Source organism: Pimephales promelas, chromosome 8 (genome assembly GCF_988280905.1).
Source record: "Pimephales promelas chromosome 8, fPimPro1.hap1.1, whole genome shotgun sequence".
Classification (NCBI taxonomy): domain Eukaryota; kingdom Metazoa; phylum Chordata; class Actinopteri; order Cypriniformes; family Leuciscidae; genus Pimephales; species Pimephales promelas.
The window spans coordinates 2,869,988-2,885,933 of record NC_142776.1 but is presented as its reverse complement, the minus strand read 5'-3'; the positions used below and the strand labels follow the sequence as shown (position 1 = coordinate 2,885,933).

The following is a 15,946-nucleotide window of genomic DNA, read 5'->3' as shown; positions in this document are numbered from 1 at the left end:
TGGAGAGGGACCATCTGTTCCCCTGGAAATGTGCTGAAGGAACCAGGATACAGCAAACCCTCACAAGACCCAATTAAGCATTTTATTAACACATATTTCTCTCCTTTTTATTAACAAATAGAAAACAGACTGCCTGTACATGTACTGAATGCCGTTTTTTAGTCTGCATGTGAACACAAAGTCAAATGAATTCATCCCATGTCTGCATTTTTCATCTTCCTTTGTGCTCAGGCCATAGGAGGAAAGAAACACTTGAGTATGCACATATTTCCAGACCGATGATGCCGTCGTGACGTTACGGGAGATTTGTCTTTACGAGCCACGGTGAGATGATCAGATGGCTGTTAACACCACACGTGGAGAGTTCGGGAGGTTTCGGATCCCCAGCCTCAGCCGGTGAGGCGAGTCGTCTGTTTTCTCACGCTTCAGATGCTCGATGGCAGAGGTTCAACTGGAGGAACGACACGTGGCGGCTGTACATGTACGTGTGGGCAGGCTGACCTTTGACCTCAGCTGATCCGGCATGGACCAAGGACTTTGCAGTGAACACCATTTTCTTGTCTTTCTTTCACTCAATAGGCCTTTAGAATGGAAGGGTTTCCAGAAAACGACTGCACACCGAGCAGAACGAGCCTGAGCGTGTTCTCTCGTTTGGTTAGTTCAGTCCGTGTCCCTAACGACAGCGGGTTCATCAAGCAGGTCACTAACTCAGGTGTAAACCCTTTCATCTCTTTTATATTTGATTATACGGTTTTATAAAGTATCAGGAGGTGAAAAGGTTGTTTTTTTTTATTTATTTATAAAAGTTCCCCTTTTCCCACCAAATAAAAGTCATTTAAAATATGATAATGATAAAAAGTATAAATCATCAGCAGCTCTGAACGCTCCTCTTACAGTATTAGTAACCTGGGTCATGTGAAAATACATGTCCACATGTGCTAAAAATAATTGAACGCATACGAAAAAAAAATCACAAATGAATAATAATAATAATAATAATATAAGAAACAAATAGTAAATAGAATAAAAAAGAACCCCTTAGATACGCAATGATCAGCATAAATGATACAAATATTGTATTTTCTGACAGATCGTACTGATGATACAATGATAATGATAATAATAATAAAAACAATGGCCGACGATGATGATCAAAATCAAGCAGTAAGGTAATACCGAGACAGGAGCTGTGCATTAGAGACCAGACCCAAGCTTTTGTTGCTGTTTTCAGAGAGAGGAACAGGATTGTCCAGTGAAAGACGTCCTCTCTTCTGATATTCCTCTTCTCTCAGTCTCTCTTTCTCCCTCCAGCTGTGGTGACTGAATAGGTAGGATGATTATGGCTCAGAAGGAAGTGGCGGCTCTCCGGATGTGGCGTTCTGAGGCATTCTGGGAGTGGTTACGTTGCATAGTGATCGAAGCTGCCCAGGTATTCGAGAGCTGCTCTGTAGCACAGCTGGTACTGGTCCTGCACACACACAGTTAAGGAGAACACATTAAGCTATTTTATCTAAAAGCTCTGCACAGTTACAAAGTCCCTCCAGCGGGAGTTAAAGGTACAATATGTAGGATTTTTGCAGTAAAATATCCCAAAACCACTGGGCCAATGTTATATATTTTGTTTAGTTGATTACTTTCAATATCCCAAATGCTTCCAACTATTTGTAAATCGTGAGAAAATTGCGATTTTTAACCAAGGAAACGGGGCGTGTGAGAAGGGGTGAGGAGTCGCCAGTCAATGACGTCATATCCGCGTTACCCTCGGTTTCCGCCAGGTTTGACCTTGACCATGGCGACAGACCTGGACAACTGGGTCGGTTATGCCCGTTACTCGAGCTCAACAGCGTGAGCGTCCCTAGCAGGGTTTTGCTCAAACATTATGGACCATGGCAAGCAGACTTTGAGACAAAAAGAAGACTAAAACCAAGATCAACATCTTTGGAGATGCCGAGAGCTCCTCGTCCGCGACTAACTTCGACTTGACAGAGACGCGAGTGTTGCATGTTACTTGAGCAATTCAAGTAACAATTCATTCCACACAATTTAAACGAGATCAAAATATTTGTTGTCTCTCGCCATCGACTACCATACAATATTTTTCCGAAATAAGGTCCCATGGTGGTCGACCGGAAGGGGAGGGACTTAGGCTCTCTATATCAGTGTTTCTGAACTCCCTGAAACGCCTCCATTGTAGTCTTGAATTTCCTCCAGAACGAACTTGTCACAATATTTCTCATTTAAATAATTAATATGCAGAATTAAGGGGCGGAGCCTGGTTGAGTTAGTTAGTAGTGTGTTGAAACTGGTGGTTATGGTGAGAGCGGGACATTTCCCAAACACGCTCGAAGCGCTTGACCAATCACAATACACTGATCCAGCCGACCTATCAGAGCACAGTGTGCTTTTCAGGAGGAGGGGCTTCATAGAGACAGGAACTAAACAGAGTGTTACTGAAAGACTAAGAAGAGAGGAGCCGCAACAATGGAGAATATGGGGAGAGAAATGCGTTTCATGAACATTAAGGCATGAGAACCAACTTTACAATTCAAGACTTTGAAAATGGGCATGACAGGTCCTCTTTAAAACACAGCAGAACAGACTAAACCGCCCTGAGGAGCTTGAACTAATGCTTCACCTAAAAGTGGATCATCTTCTCAGCCTCATTCCTTACTGATTTGCAGCAACATGAGAACTTTTACATTTTTTCAGTTGAACCATTCCTTTACACCAGAGAGTGTGAGCTTACCTCTGTCTGTACCATGGCAGGTCTCTGCGTGCGGAGGGTTTTTATGGTCTGGAACATGTCCACCACCCCTTCATACCTCATCCGCTCCAGGACAATACTTAAAGTGATGAAGACTCCTGTTCTGCCGACACCAGCACTGAGACAGAGAGAGAGAGAGAGACAGCCGTTCAGCACACAAACACAACATCTACTGTTCAAACGAAAAAACAAGATTTTTTAAGTCTCTTCTGCTCATCCATATTGCATTTATTTCTTTAAAAGATTCAGTAAAAACCGTAGTATTGTAAATATACTGTATTATTCCAATTTAAAATCACTGTTTTCTATTTGAATATATTTTAAAATGTAATTTATTCCTGTGATCAAAGCTGATTTTTCAGCATCATTACTCCTTGGCGATGATTTGCTGGTCAAAAAATCAGAAAATATTTTTGTGGAAATAGAAATCATCTGTAACATTTTAAATACTTTTTCATTATTAAAATTATTTCTTTCTTTCAAAAATAAAAAAAATCTTATTGACCCATGTACAGATTCAAAATGAGCTCTGATACATCCAATAAAGTTTTGACAGAGATTTACAAAATCACAATATATGTGAATATTTAATTTATCATGCAGCATTACAAACACACACACACCTGCAGTGAACAGTAATCGGTCCATCCTGTCCAAACTGCTCCTTGGTTTTGTGGACTTGGCCAATGAAATCGATAAAGCCCTCTCCTGTCTTTGGCACGCCTTGTTCTGGCCAATCGGTGAACTGAAACTGGCGGATCGTCCTTGACTGACCATCCTAAGAGAGAGAGAGAGAGAGAGAGAGAGAGAGTGTGTGTTGTAAGAGTGTATTTTAAAGAGTCATGCAGTCACGTCTGCTGATCTTACCCTGGCGTCTGTGACTTTAAACTCTCGTAGGATGTACTGTGGCATGTTGTATTCAGCCATGGGGTCCACGACGAAGTACTGGTATCGCGCAGATCTTTCTGCAGGCCAGTACTGATGACACTTCTCCTGTGAAACCGAACACACACGTGGTTAACAGATTGCTTTGTCCAAATCCCAAAGGTTTTTTTTGTTCATCGTTTGATTTATAAGTTTCATGCCTTTTGTCTCTTAGATGTAACGCACAGAAGGACAGCCCGAGGCATCATTTTCAGCATCATTAACAGTATTATTTTGTGTTAATTACAGCAGAGTTTTTCCACATCGCATGTTTATTTTGTTGTTATTATCTGCTACTCTTAAATCAGTCCCTTCAGAGGATTGTGTGATCTTTCAATTGCAAGAATTGATGCAAATTTAATAGATTTCGGCATTATTTGTGTTATTTTTCCACAAAAACATTAACCTGAGGATGCTGTTCAACTGCCCGACCATAACTGATTTCATGTAATTATGCTAAATTAGTTTACAGTAATAGTGTACTTTTACTGTCACTAATACTAACTGCATGACTACATAATGATTACCGTTATAGCAAAACTACAAAAACAAAAAATGCTGCAAATATCACTGAATTCTTTTAGAAAGGCTGCAGCAAATTTAGTCATTTTTTTTTGTTCTTGGTCTTCCCAGGGCAGTTGTTCAAAACATTTAATCTGGATCAAAATTTGGATCCCATTTTTTCCTATCCAGGATCAGGTTATCCATCTTACTTTTATGCTGGTTTTTCAAAGCAACATTGGACTGGGTCACCCTGATCAAAATGACCAAATCCGGATTACCAGTGCTCTAAATGGGACAATATATCACAATGTGGGCTAATAATTTCTATGTAAAGAACAGGTAGAAGAGCCAACACGGGGTCACTGTAAGTGTTTCTTATTTTGAGACAAAACACAAATGGGGACAAGATAATTTTTATTTTATTTTTACTTTACTATACTGAATAGCTTAATTGTTAGCCTATGTCTACTTTATCACTGTTACAACAGTTACACAAGTCAAGTGCAAAATATAAATAAAAGTACATACACTAAATGATACGAATGTATTATTGGACCAATTTTCAAGTTTTACAACATTTTCTTCCTAAAATCCACCTTGAAATCCAACCCCCTATTGGGATCAGGATAATCCTGTTTTTTCTTTTTGGATCAAAGTTATCCAAATCCCACTGACAAGTTTTGAACAACACAAACTGAAGGTTTGATCCAGATTAAAACTAGGATTGGATTCCCCGATCTAATCTGATTTCAGATTCCCTTTTGAACAACCCATTTTCAAGATTTGATCCAATCCGATGACCAAAATCCGATCAGCTTACCTTTGAACAACTGGCCCCCAGTGATTTGGGATTCAAAATTAGAATTAGTTTCAGTTTTAGTTCATGATAATAACCCTGCCTTAAAGTTGACCGCACATTTCACAACCCAATCGATTCCCAATGAATTAAATATACCTTGTTTCGCTCTGAATCACATCACAGAAGTAAACTGGGCTGCTTAGCGCCACTCATATTGTCTTGTGCGAAGGAATGTCACAACTCACCCGTCCCATCTCTCTGAGCTTCGTCAGCATCACCACGATGGTGGAGTTGTGCTCCCAAAGCATCCTCCAGAAGTCCTCTGTGGTCTCAGACAGAGGACCTTGTGTGGCGATATATGCCTTCTGCTGCCTGCAGGAACAACACATGAAGATACAGTTTAAAACCTGCAGTGATTCCTCTAATCTGACAGCAGGAGGCGCTGCGGCTCCGTGAGCGTGAGCAGAAACACATCAGACAGACAGAGAAGGAGATTAAGATGCGAGTGAGAGAAAGAGGGAACAGAGAACAGAGAACGAGAGAGTGTGAGACAGGTGAGAAAGACAGACAGAGAGACTAGCGCTCATCCTGCTGTGAGATCCTCAGGACTCGCATGAAGTTTTTATTTTAGATCAACTTGAGCAAATGCATCTCTGCTGTGCTTGAACAAGTGGAGTAAATGTCTAATCCACCTTCTGCAGACTCTTTGTCTTCCAGGGATTTTATCAGTACAGGTTTCTCTCTGAGAACTGTGAGTATGGTGAGTGTGAGCGGCTGGTTAAATGGCTAACGTTTATTGTTTTACTCTACACCTTCTAGAGGGGAAGGTATTTGTGTTTTTGCAGGTCTTTTCAGTAGATGAATAACGCAACATATCATCAGATGATCAAAGCCTGAATCAAACTCACACAGAGTACTGACATCTATCCATCCATCCATCCATCCATCCGTTTCGGTCACTGCAAATCACTGAATGAATGAAGGCATCTTCACGCATGGCATGCTGGGAGAAAACCGCATTCATCCAACATATGCTGAAGGAGGCCGAGACACACACACATACACACACCTCACAGGTGTGATAGAGCCTCATTTGTTCACTAAATGACAGGAAAGGAAATTGCTGCCCCCCACCAATCACACACACACACACACACGCTCATCAAGCTAAAAGCATGTGAAAGCCCTTCTCCCTCTGTCCTTCATTACAAACACGATTACTGCCAATTACTCTGTTTACACTTCAGTCGGGCGGCAGATGCAGTGGGAGCTCTTTGATTGGCCGTTAATTTGATTAAGGGCCAATAATGAGGACAGACTCTTGACACACCTTCCTCCCTCCACCCCACATGACCCCTCATCAGCAAAGGAAGCACTTCACATTTGATTCTGAATGTTATTAAAGGATTATTCCTATTGAGCACTGATGCAAATGTTCACTGTGGCAGAAAGTTGCGATGCATCTCAAGAACTACAGTCACAGAGACGGACGGGATGTTTTATATGATGCATATAAGACTGTATGGTCCATTGAGTAGGTTGCACTGCCTTAGGTAATGCAATTTTAATATCCATTTTTAATTCACAGAAAAAATATTATTTTACTGCACAATCCATTGAACAGACAGTACTGAAAGAAGTGATATGAATAGTCATTGCTAACAAAACAAGCACGTGTTAAAGGGATACTCCACTTTTTTGTGGAAATAGGCTTATTTTACAACTCCCCCAGAGTTAAACAGTTGGGTTTTACCATTTTCGAATGCATTCAGTCGATTTTCTGATTTTTAGAAGAATATCAGTAAACAGACAGTATATATTTTTCCCACTATGGAAGTCAATGAGACCAGAAACTGTCTGGTTACTGATTTTCTTCTAAATATCAGAAAATCGTCTGAATGGATTCGAAAACGGTTAAACTCAACTGTTTAACTCTGGAGGGGTTGTAAAATGAGCCTATTTCCACAAAAAAAAATAATAAAAAAAAATGGAGTATCGCTTTAACTATATGTGTACTATTATTACACACTCTGAAATACTTTAACCTGATTGGTCAGCTGCAGGATTGTGTGGTCATACACTGTCAAAGTTGGTTTAACTTAAAAAATTAAAAAACAGTAACCTGGCTGCCTTAAAATTTTAAGTTCATTGAAATGGAAAAGTTGAGTTAATACAATGAAGGAGATTGATTTAATCATTGGAAACTGGAAATATTATGTTATCTGAACTATATAAATACTATATAAGTTGATTTGACAAAAGAAACAATATTTTTTACAGTGTACGTGCTAAACTGTGTAATTAGCATGGTCATCTTTCCGCTAAACATCTAATTTTGTGTTTAATAGAAGAAAAACAAGAGATAAAGGTATTAATGATAAGACAATTAATGTATAATAATAATTTTATCTTACTGAATAACAGTAAAATGTTAAGTAAAATGCCGGTTAATATTAAAAAAAAAAAAAACAGATATATAAGCGCTTATTACATATTTGGGAAGGTGGCTGGGTAATGTTGCATTTTCATGTTATAAGTGCGATTTACACTCACGTGTAAATGAACACAGTGTCCTGCTTCACTCTGAAACACACAGCGCATCAGACTATATATGTTTATAATTAAATCGCAGCCTTTGCAGGTTGGAAAATCCATATAAATACAGAACACCTAATACAGAAACATTGGGAATTATTCCTTTGACTTTGTCTCAGTGGTGGGCTGGATCAAACCCAGTGCAGTCGACTGAACGTTTATCTCTGTGTGTATGTGATAGATTGAGCTCTGCATGGAGACCAGACTCCTCATGACGGGTAATCCTATTATTTGTCCGCTGAACTGTGTTCATCACCTGTCAGCTCGTGGCCGCAGGGCCGCTCTGATTCCCAGTGATGATAGCGCTCCAGTTATGGACAGTCCTGCCAATAAGAACAATTTGTCCTGACAACTAGCAGCACAAAGGCAGTAGACACGCAGACGCACACTTCCGAGACGGGCCATGACTCTGAGCTGTCACATCCAGCGGGAGTCAAAGAGATGGAGAGACTCCCCTCAGAAGAACACGCCATGTTTTATCCCATTTCTCCAGAGCCGGAGTCACAGTTGCTCTCAATTGGTTCTCAGATCTCTGTTTATGACTTTGGGCAAAATTCTGCCTCCCTTTCAATTCAGGAGTGCGAGTATGAATTAAAATGTCCTCACCACAGGAGGTTGAATTGAAATGACAGGAAGAGGAATTTACTGAATTGCAATTCTCTCTCACACACACACCTGTATCCATCAATGAAGCTGGCGTTGATGTAGTCGGACCCCTCCACTCCTCTGATTGGCTGAAGACACACGCGGCTGGACTCGAAGGGCATGATGTTGACCAGTCGGTTCTTGAATTTGTTGCACGGCAGACTAGCGCTGATGAATCTGGAGGTGTGTGCTTTAGAGTTGGCCAGTTTCTGCAGAGGGAAAAACACACATTCATAGTTACATACACACTCCAGTTCAAAAGTTTGGAGTGTTCGGTAATTTATATATTTTTTATTTATTTAAAAATTAATGTTTATGTTACGAAGGAACGCATTAAATTGAATCCCAAAAAAATGTAGGCATCACAACTATTCTCAACATTGATAATAATCATAAATGTTTCTTGAGCAGCAAATCATCATATTAAGGCCTGTTCACACCGGGACGAATTTCGCGCGCGTTTTACATAACGTGACTAAACAAAGGGCGCCAATGTGAGTGTGAACACCGACGCGTAAAAGCATCATTTTTTTAAAAACTTTTTTATGTTTGATGCGCTGCGTCAAAAACTATCCGACCAATGAAATTGGCGCTTTTGCTCACGTGTTTGGAGCTTCTGAAGTTACTGTAAAACACAACTTGGGGGCGCTCAAACACAAAACGGTCTAGCCAAGCACACATATGCAACGTCGAAGAAGATATACGCCAAGTAGCGAATAACGCGCGCTGATATTCGTCGATATTATTCGATATTCGGTATGTACAGCCCTTTAGAGTGATTCCTGAAGGATCATGTGACACTGAAGACTGGAGTAATGATGCTGGAAATTCAGCTTTGATCACAGGAATAAATTACGTTTTAAAAACATACATTTAAATGGAAAAGTTATTTTAAATTATATAATAATATTTGGCAATATCACTTGTTTTCTTTCTTTTTTTCTAAACTAAACGCAGTCTCGGTAATCAGAAGAGACTTTCAAAAACATTTTAAAAATCTCACCGACCCCAAACATCTCATTTGGCATCAATTATATTGTGTTTTAGATAATCAGAATGGGTCATTGAAAAGAAAGGATTGCTCTGGGCTCAGAAGTTTTCGTAGCACGGAAAAGTTGAACTCGAAAGCAGTTTTCCACTGTCAACATTTGACGTCTTTCTTTGGCAAAGAATGAATGTTTTGAGTGGCTTTGTTCTCAAACTTCAAATGATATGTGCTCTTTGAATCTCAGCGTGTCACCAGGAAGCATCATGGGAAAAAAACAGCCCATTAAAGTCATTCATGTTGTGCAGGGGAACCCGAATGTGTCTACACACACAGCTCCGACTGCACTGATTCTTCACAACATCAAGCATTTAAACCCTGATTACATCTATAATGATCCTACATGTAAAACATCTCTGAGCTTCATCATTGGGGCTGTGAAGCGCCTCTGAGGACAGCTGTTGTATGTTAAAGCCCAGTCGTGCAGGAGTTTTCCAGCTTTAACTCTCCGCAGTCACACATACAGGCTGTAGGGCTGCGCCTTCAGCTCCCAACGCATTGTTTGAATAATTAAAAATGGCACCTTTGTTTTAGTAAGGATGTTTCTGCAAAGAATTTCAATGTGCATGTTTTCTCTGGGCATGGTTTGCCTTGTAGTATTACTGAGAGAATGCAATCAACCTTTGCCATTAGACACGCGAATCGTAAGGAATTTACCAATTCAGTTTCAGATTCTAAGTCTATGGAAGCTTGTTTCCGCCACAGAATAAAAAATAAAAATAGTAATTCATTGTGACTTTTTATCTCACAATTCTGACTTATAACATGCTTATTATAAATATTACAACTGGCTTAGTTATGAAGTCAAAACTGTTTACAAAACCTGCTTTTCATTCCCAATTATCATTTATTTATATATTATTAAAGTGTTTAATATTTTTAATTAGTTTTTATTTTCAGTTATTAAAGGAGTAGTTCACTTTTAAAAAGAAATTTGCTGATAATTTACTCACCCCCATGTCATCCAAGATCGAAAAGAAATTAAGGTTTTTGATGAAATATGATTGTTTTTGAATATTTTTATAAAAAGTTTTATAAGTACATAATGTTTTTTATAATGTTTTTGAATATTTTTATAAAAAGTTTTATAAGTTTTAAATGCTCGCCTTACTCTGTTCTCTAATGACTCTGTTCTGTGAGACCTTTTCAACGTAATTGCGTATTACGTGACGTCACGAACACACATCACAGAATAGAGCAAGGCGACCATTTGTGCTTATAAAACTTAGAACTTTGTTATTTATTTTTGAAATGACTGATCGTTTCGCTAGATAAGACCCTTATTCATCGTCTGGAATCGTTTAAAGCCCTTTGAAGCTGCCCTGAAACTCCCATTTGGACCTTGAACCGTTTGGTTCCCATTGAAGTCCATTATATGGAGAAAAATCCTGGAATGTTTTCATCAAAAACCTTAATTTCTTTTCGACTGAAGAAATAAAGACATGGACATCTTAGATAACATAGGGGTGAGTAAATTATCAGCAAAAGATTTTTTTTAAGCGAACTAATTCTTAAATAATTTTTTTTTGTAATTTTGTAATGAGCTTTGTCATTATTATTATTTTTAACATCACTATTATCTTATTTTATTTATTTCCAATTAGTAATTTTAGCGCTCAAGTTTCACTTATTTGATTCCCTAAGTAACATTCAAAATTAAGTTTTCATCTAATATTGATAATTTTTTTAATTTATTTCAGGATTATTTTAATGAACAAAAACGTTTTTTAAATGATTTTAGTAAATAATAATAACCTTGTTCCCAACTTTACTAAAAAGCCTAGATAAACTAAAATTAACACTCGCCAAGTGCCAAATGCAAGTAAAAATCAGCGTTGGCGAATCTATGAAACACTGTCAATATCCAGTTGACCATTAACATTTTTACGAATTCCAACAATGCAAAATTGTGAGAACATGAACGTGAATGATGCTCGGGACAGTGCTGAATTGTGATGAACGTTTCAGCCTTGCTAATTTAAATATTCAAGCTCAAGAAGATGGGATAGGGAGCTTCATTCATAACTTTTCCATGCACAAACATCCGAAGCTGTATCCTATTCATCAAATTCATTCTGACTGGCTGTGATTATGCAGTGTTTTGCTTTCAGTGAGGAGAGACGAACTGACACTGGAACCCTGTTGTGTCGTGCCAGGTTAGGAAGAAAGATCGAGAATATGTGTGTGTCTGTGTGTGTTTCTGACCTTAAACTCCAGTTCCATGGCGGTGACGGTGTCTCCGGGTGACACCTGCGTGAGCTTCTGGATGTGTGTGTACAGGCTCCGCGCCGGGACCTCGGTGTTCCCGCAGGTGGCGGCCTCCAGCAGGGCCTCGTGGATGAAGATATACTGGTCTTCTGTCTGCACCATGTAGTTCCTCTGAGCGCGCATGCAGGTCACGTGACCGTAGATATCCACTGACTTCTCGTGCTTCATCCGCTCGAGCATGGCCTCTATGACGATAAAACAGCCTGTCCGACCCACGCCAGCGCTTCCATGGAAAAACACAAGGGAAATCTCACATTTAGAGTCACAGATGCACATTTATAGACATGTGAGTGGAGATCACGATCTACCTGCAGTGAACCACCATGGGTCCCGCGTCAGGTGGGTTGCAGGCCTTGACCCTGCGTAGAAATGCTAAAATTGGTGTGGGGTATTCAGGAACGCCGTGATCCGGCCAGGCCATAAACTGGAACTGCCGAACTTCCCGTTTCTCGCTGGATCCATTCTGTTGGAACAGATTAAAGGAGACATTTGAGGAAGAGAAAAAAGATTTTATGTTTTGTACGGTATGAGCTTGTTAACTTAAAGGAGTAGTTCACTTTAAAAAAAACTTTTGCTGATAATTTACTCACCCCCATGTCATCCAAGATGTCCATATCATTCTTTATCCAGTCGAAAAGAAATTAAGGTTTTTTAAGATTAAAACATACCAGGATTTCTCTCCATGTAATGGACTTCAATGGGAACCAAACGGTTCAAGGTCCAAATGAGAGTTTCAGTGCAAACTGCAAACTGTTCAAAGGGCTTTTAACGATTCCAGACGAAGTCATTTCGTTCATTTTGTTAGTTGAATGAACCAAATGACTCGAAAAAAGATTTGTTCATTTTGATGAACGAGTCACGAACGAGCATCACAGAACAGAGCAAGGTGAGCATTTGTGATTATAAAACTTAAACTTTTTTATTTATTTTTTTAAATGAGCGATCGTTTCGCTTGATAAGACCCTTATTCATCATCTGGAATCGTTAAAAGCCCTTTAACAGTTTGCACTGAAACTCTCATTTGAACCTTGAACCGTTTGGTTCCCATTGAAGTCCATTATATGGAGAAAAATCCTGGAATGTTTACATCAAAAATCTTAATTTCTTTTCGACTGAAGAAAGAAAGACATGGACATCTTGGATGACATGGGGGTGAGTAAATTATCAGCAAAAATTTTCTTTTAAAGTGAACTACTCCTTTAAAACTGCCAACATTTTCATATCAGCTCCTATGCTAGTACTATGCTAGCACATGGAGGTTAGCCAATCAAAACAGGTCTCATAGTTGCAGTAAATCAGTCTGTTTAATAGTAAGGAAACACTGACTCACAGTACAAGTTGACTTATATGGGACGAATTGCACAAAAGAAACATTTGCAGAAACATTCTCTTCAAAAATTTGTTTAAAATGCTATGTGGTGTGACTTTCATCATAAACGGTGACACCGTTTTAAAAAGAACAATGCTAATAAATAAATTTTTGAATTACTATACAAGTCGTAAAAGCCAATACAATTTGTCAAAAAAATCCTTTTCTATTTTGGAAATCTTTTCTAAAACGTTGGCAACTAGTACCCAAGCAGACTTGCTACCAAGAGGGAGTTTCATCTCACACTACTAATTAAATTGGGATGTTTTTGTGGAACTATTTCCAGGTTCATTTATTCAGTTCTGCTGTGTGACGCCTCCACATCACAAAAAGACATTTCTAGAATTAATGAGCAGAAAAGTTTCATTCATTTGGGTGAACGCAGCGCATCTAACTGAGCGTCAAATTTAAATCAACATGAACATCTAAAACTAGTTGTTTTGAGTATAGTTGCATTTTTTTTTGTTACGGAGCCTGAATGCAATATAATTTGTCACTTGAAACAAATCGAAAAGTGGTGAAAAAACAAAACAGAAAAAGATGATCATCTATGAAAACACAGACCTTATAGCGGGCGTATATTTTTCATATTTTTTTTTGAGAGCCTAAATGCAATATAATTAGTCACTTGAAAAAAAAATTTGAAAAGTGGTGAAAAAACAAAACAGAAAAAGATAATCATTTAAAAGACACACAGACCTTATAAAGAGCGAAGGTTCTGACGCTGTAGGTGGCCAACTCCACTGTATCCAACATGGACACTTGAATCATGCCGTATGTTTCTGTTCCACGGCTCGGCCAGTACTGATCACACTTCACCTACAATCACAAACACACACACAAGCATCACACAAGGACTGGCGCTGTGAGACGCCAGTGGCGGCTGGTGAAAAATATCTTAGGTGGGGCTGTATCATATTTGGTATTTTCAGTAGTCTGGTGACCACGGACTCAGGTCTTTTCTTCTTCCTCAAGACATCCGTCAAGCATCCACCCTTCTCTCCATCAAAAACCTCTTAAAAACACTTAAAAAAAATCTGAATATTACTCTTCAGGTTCCATGACATGCTTATTTTTGCAGGCCTCTGCCTTGTTATGGATATTGTAAGAGATTATTGTAAGTAACCTCTGAATATTACTTTCTGCCATCTTTGATATTGAGTTTTTTTTTTTTTTAATTTCTTAATCTATATTGTAACGCAACCTACTCTCGAAAAAATGCTGGGTTGTTTTAACCCAATTTTGGGTCAAATATGGACGAACCCAGCCGTTGGGTTACATTTTTAAATGACATTTTTAACCCAATGGCTTTTGGAAAGGCTATATAATTAACAATTCTTATTATAATTAATAACCACCCAAATACAATTTAAGGATACCAGTGCTCTGTGAAAAAGTAATTATTTAATGCCAAAATTAAAGGGATAGTTCACTTTGAAATTAATATTTTACATATTTAGACATACTAAACATATTTAGATATATTCCCGTATATCTAAATATGTTTAGTGAAAGGTAAAACTTCCGAAATCTCGGTGTAAACAATGCGTGACGTAGACGTGCGAGAGTCGGACACGGTTCAGTTCGGTTCAGTTGGACTTCTGATTCAGATCAGTTCAACATAGCTGTTAACAAGAGGTAAAACGATATAAACACTGTTGGTTTTCTCACACAAACCGCTCGTTTCGTGTCTTAGGCCATCAATGTGTAGTTACATTCATGAGTCATTAAATCATGTTTAATGACTCGTGAATCAAAGCTGATCACGTGCACTACAGGAAGGGGATGTGTAGAAAAAAAACAGACATTTTGAATTTCTATTTTATTTTTCACATAAACTGGGTGCATTTAACATCTCAAACACACTAATATTGACAATTTGTATACATGATTTATGTATTTACTAGGGCTGTCAAATGATTAATCACATCCAAAATAAAAGTTTGTGTTTACACAATATATGTGGGTGCACTGTGTATAATTATATATATATATATATATATATATATATATATATATATATATATATATATAAATACACACACATTTGTATATATTTAAGAAATATTTTCATGTATATACTGTATATAGATTTATATAATTTATATTATATAAAAATATAAATGTTATATATATAAATAATTTTTTTCCTAAATATGCATGCATGTGTGTGTACTTATATGTATACAAAATAATTATACACAGTGCACCGACATATATTATGTAAACAAAAACTTTTATTTTGGATGTGATTAATCGTGATTAATCATTTGACAGCCCTAGTATTTACTTATTTATTGCATTTGGCTCTTTAACTGTGGTCTGGCTCATCGAGGGCGGGTGGGACCCTAGCGCCCTCTATTGGACGCTGAAGTGAGTGCAGGGCTGGTGGCCTGAGGGTCTCTCTTTGGGACAGATGGGGAATCACGCACCACAGAGTATCCAGGACCCCCAGGCTCTGATAACACACACGGGTCACATACTGTGTGTGTGCATACACACGCGCACCGAGGGCTGTGTTGGAAATGACCGGTATGGCTGGGGTTGAGATGCATTAGCGTGACCCATCTGGGCTTTGGTAAACACTGCTGTTCTTCCTACACAAAGAACAGGTACAATCTGTGCACTTGTTCACGATAATTAATAAAGACTGCGGACAAACCAAAACCCACTGTTAAACTTTTTGCTTTTTTAGAATGAATTAAAAAAAATGTCATGTTCATTTTTCTTTGTCAAAATTTTCATTTTCCTCATTGAGGAGGTCCCCGGTTTTCCCTTCTTCAAATCTTAAGAGTATAGAAAGTAATAAAGCCGTTTCATATTGTGAAATGAATACAATCCTGTTATGTTTCGGGATGCACATTAAAGTATATCTGTGATAACAGACCACAGCAAGGTGTACAATCACATTCATTTTCTACATAGAGTTTGACAAGTGTGTTATTGAAAGCACATAATAACAAGGCTTATTTTTCCCCAATTCGATCAGTATATTCTCTTTCTATTTTGGTGTATTCTAGACTGAAATCAAGT

At 38.4% G+C, this 15,946-nt stretch overlaps 1 protein-coding gene across 11 annotated transcripts in view; it reads right to left on the bottom strand.

The window, feature by feature from the left end:
• Positions 1–68: 68 nt before the first annotated feature.
• ptprfa (protein tyrosine phosphatase receptor type Fa) overlaps positions 69–15,946 on the bottom strand; it is a 255,269-nt gene continuing 239,391 nt past the window's right edge. For all 11 annotated transcript variants that reach the window (XM_089133721.1, XM_089133725.1, XM_089133722.1 and 8 more), the window contains 9 exons: positions 13,613–13,732; positions 11,853–12,007; positions 11,482–11,767; positions 8,262–8,440; positions 5,237–5,363; positions 3,632–3,757; positions 3,388–3,542; positions 2,747–2,882; positions 69–1,468 (listed from right to left, as the gene is read on the bottom strand). In XM_089133721.1, the coding sequence (XP_088989847.1) occupies positions 1,400–1,468; positions 2,747–2,882; positions 3,388–3,542; positions 3,632–3,757; positions 5,237–5,363; positions 8,262–8,440; positions 11,482–11,767; positions 11,853–12,007; positions 13,613–13,732 (1,353 nt within the window). In that variant the 3' untranslated portion in view covers positions 69–1,399. The remainder of the gene's footprint in view (positions 1,469–2,746; positions 2,883–3,387; positions 3,543–3,631; positions 3,758–5,236; positions 5,364–8,261; positions 8,441–11,481; positions 11,768–11,852; positions 12,008–13,612; positions 13,733–15,946) is intronic.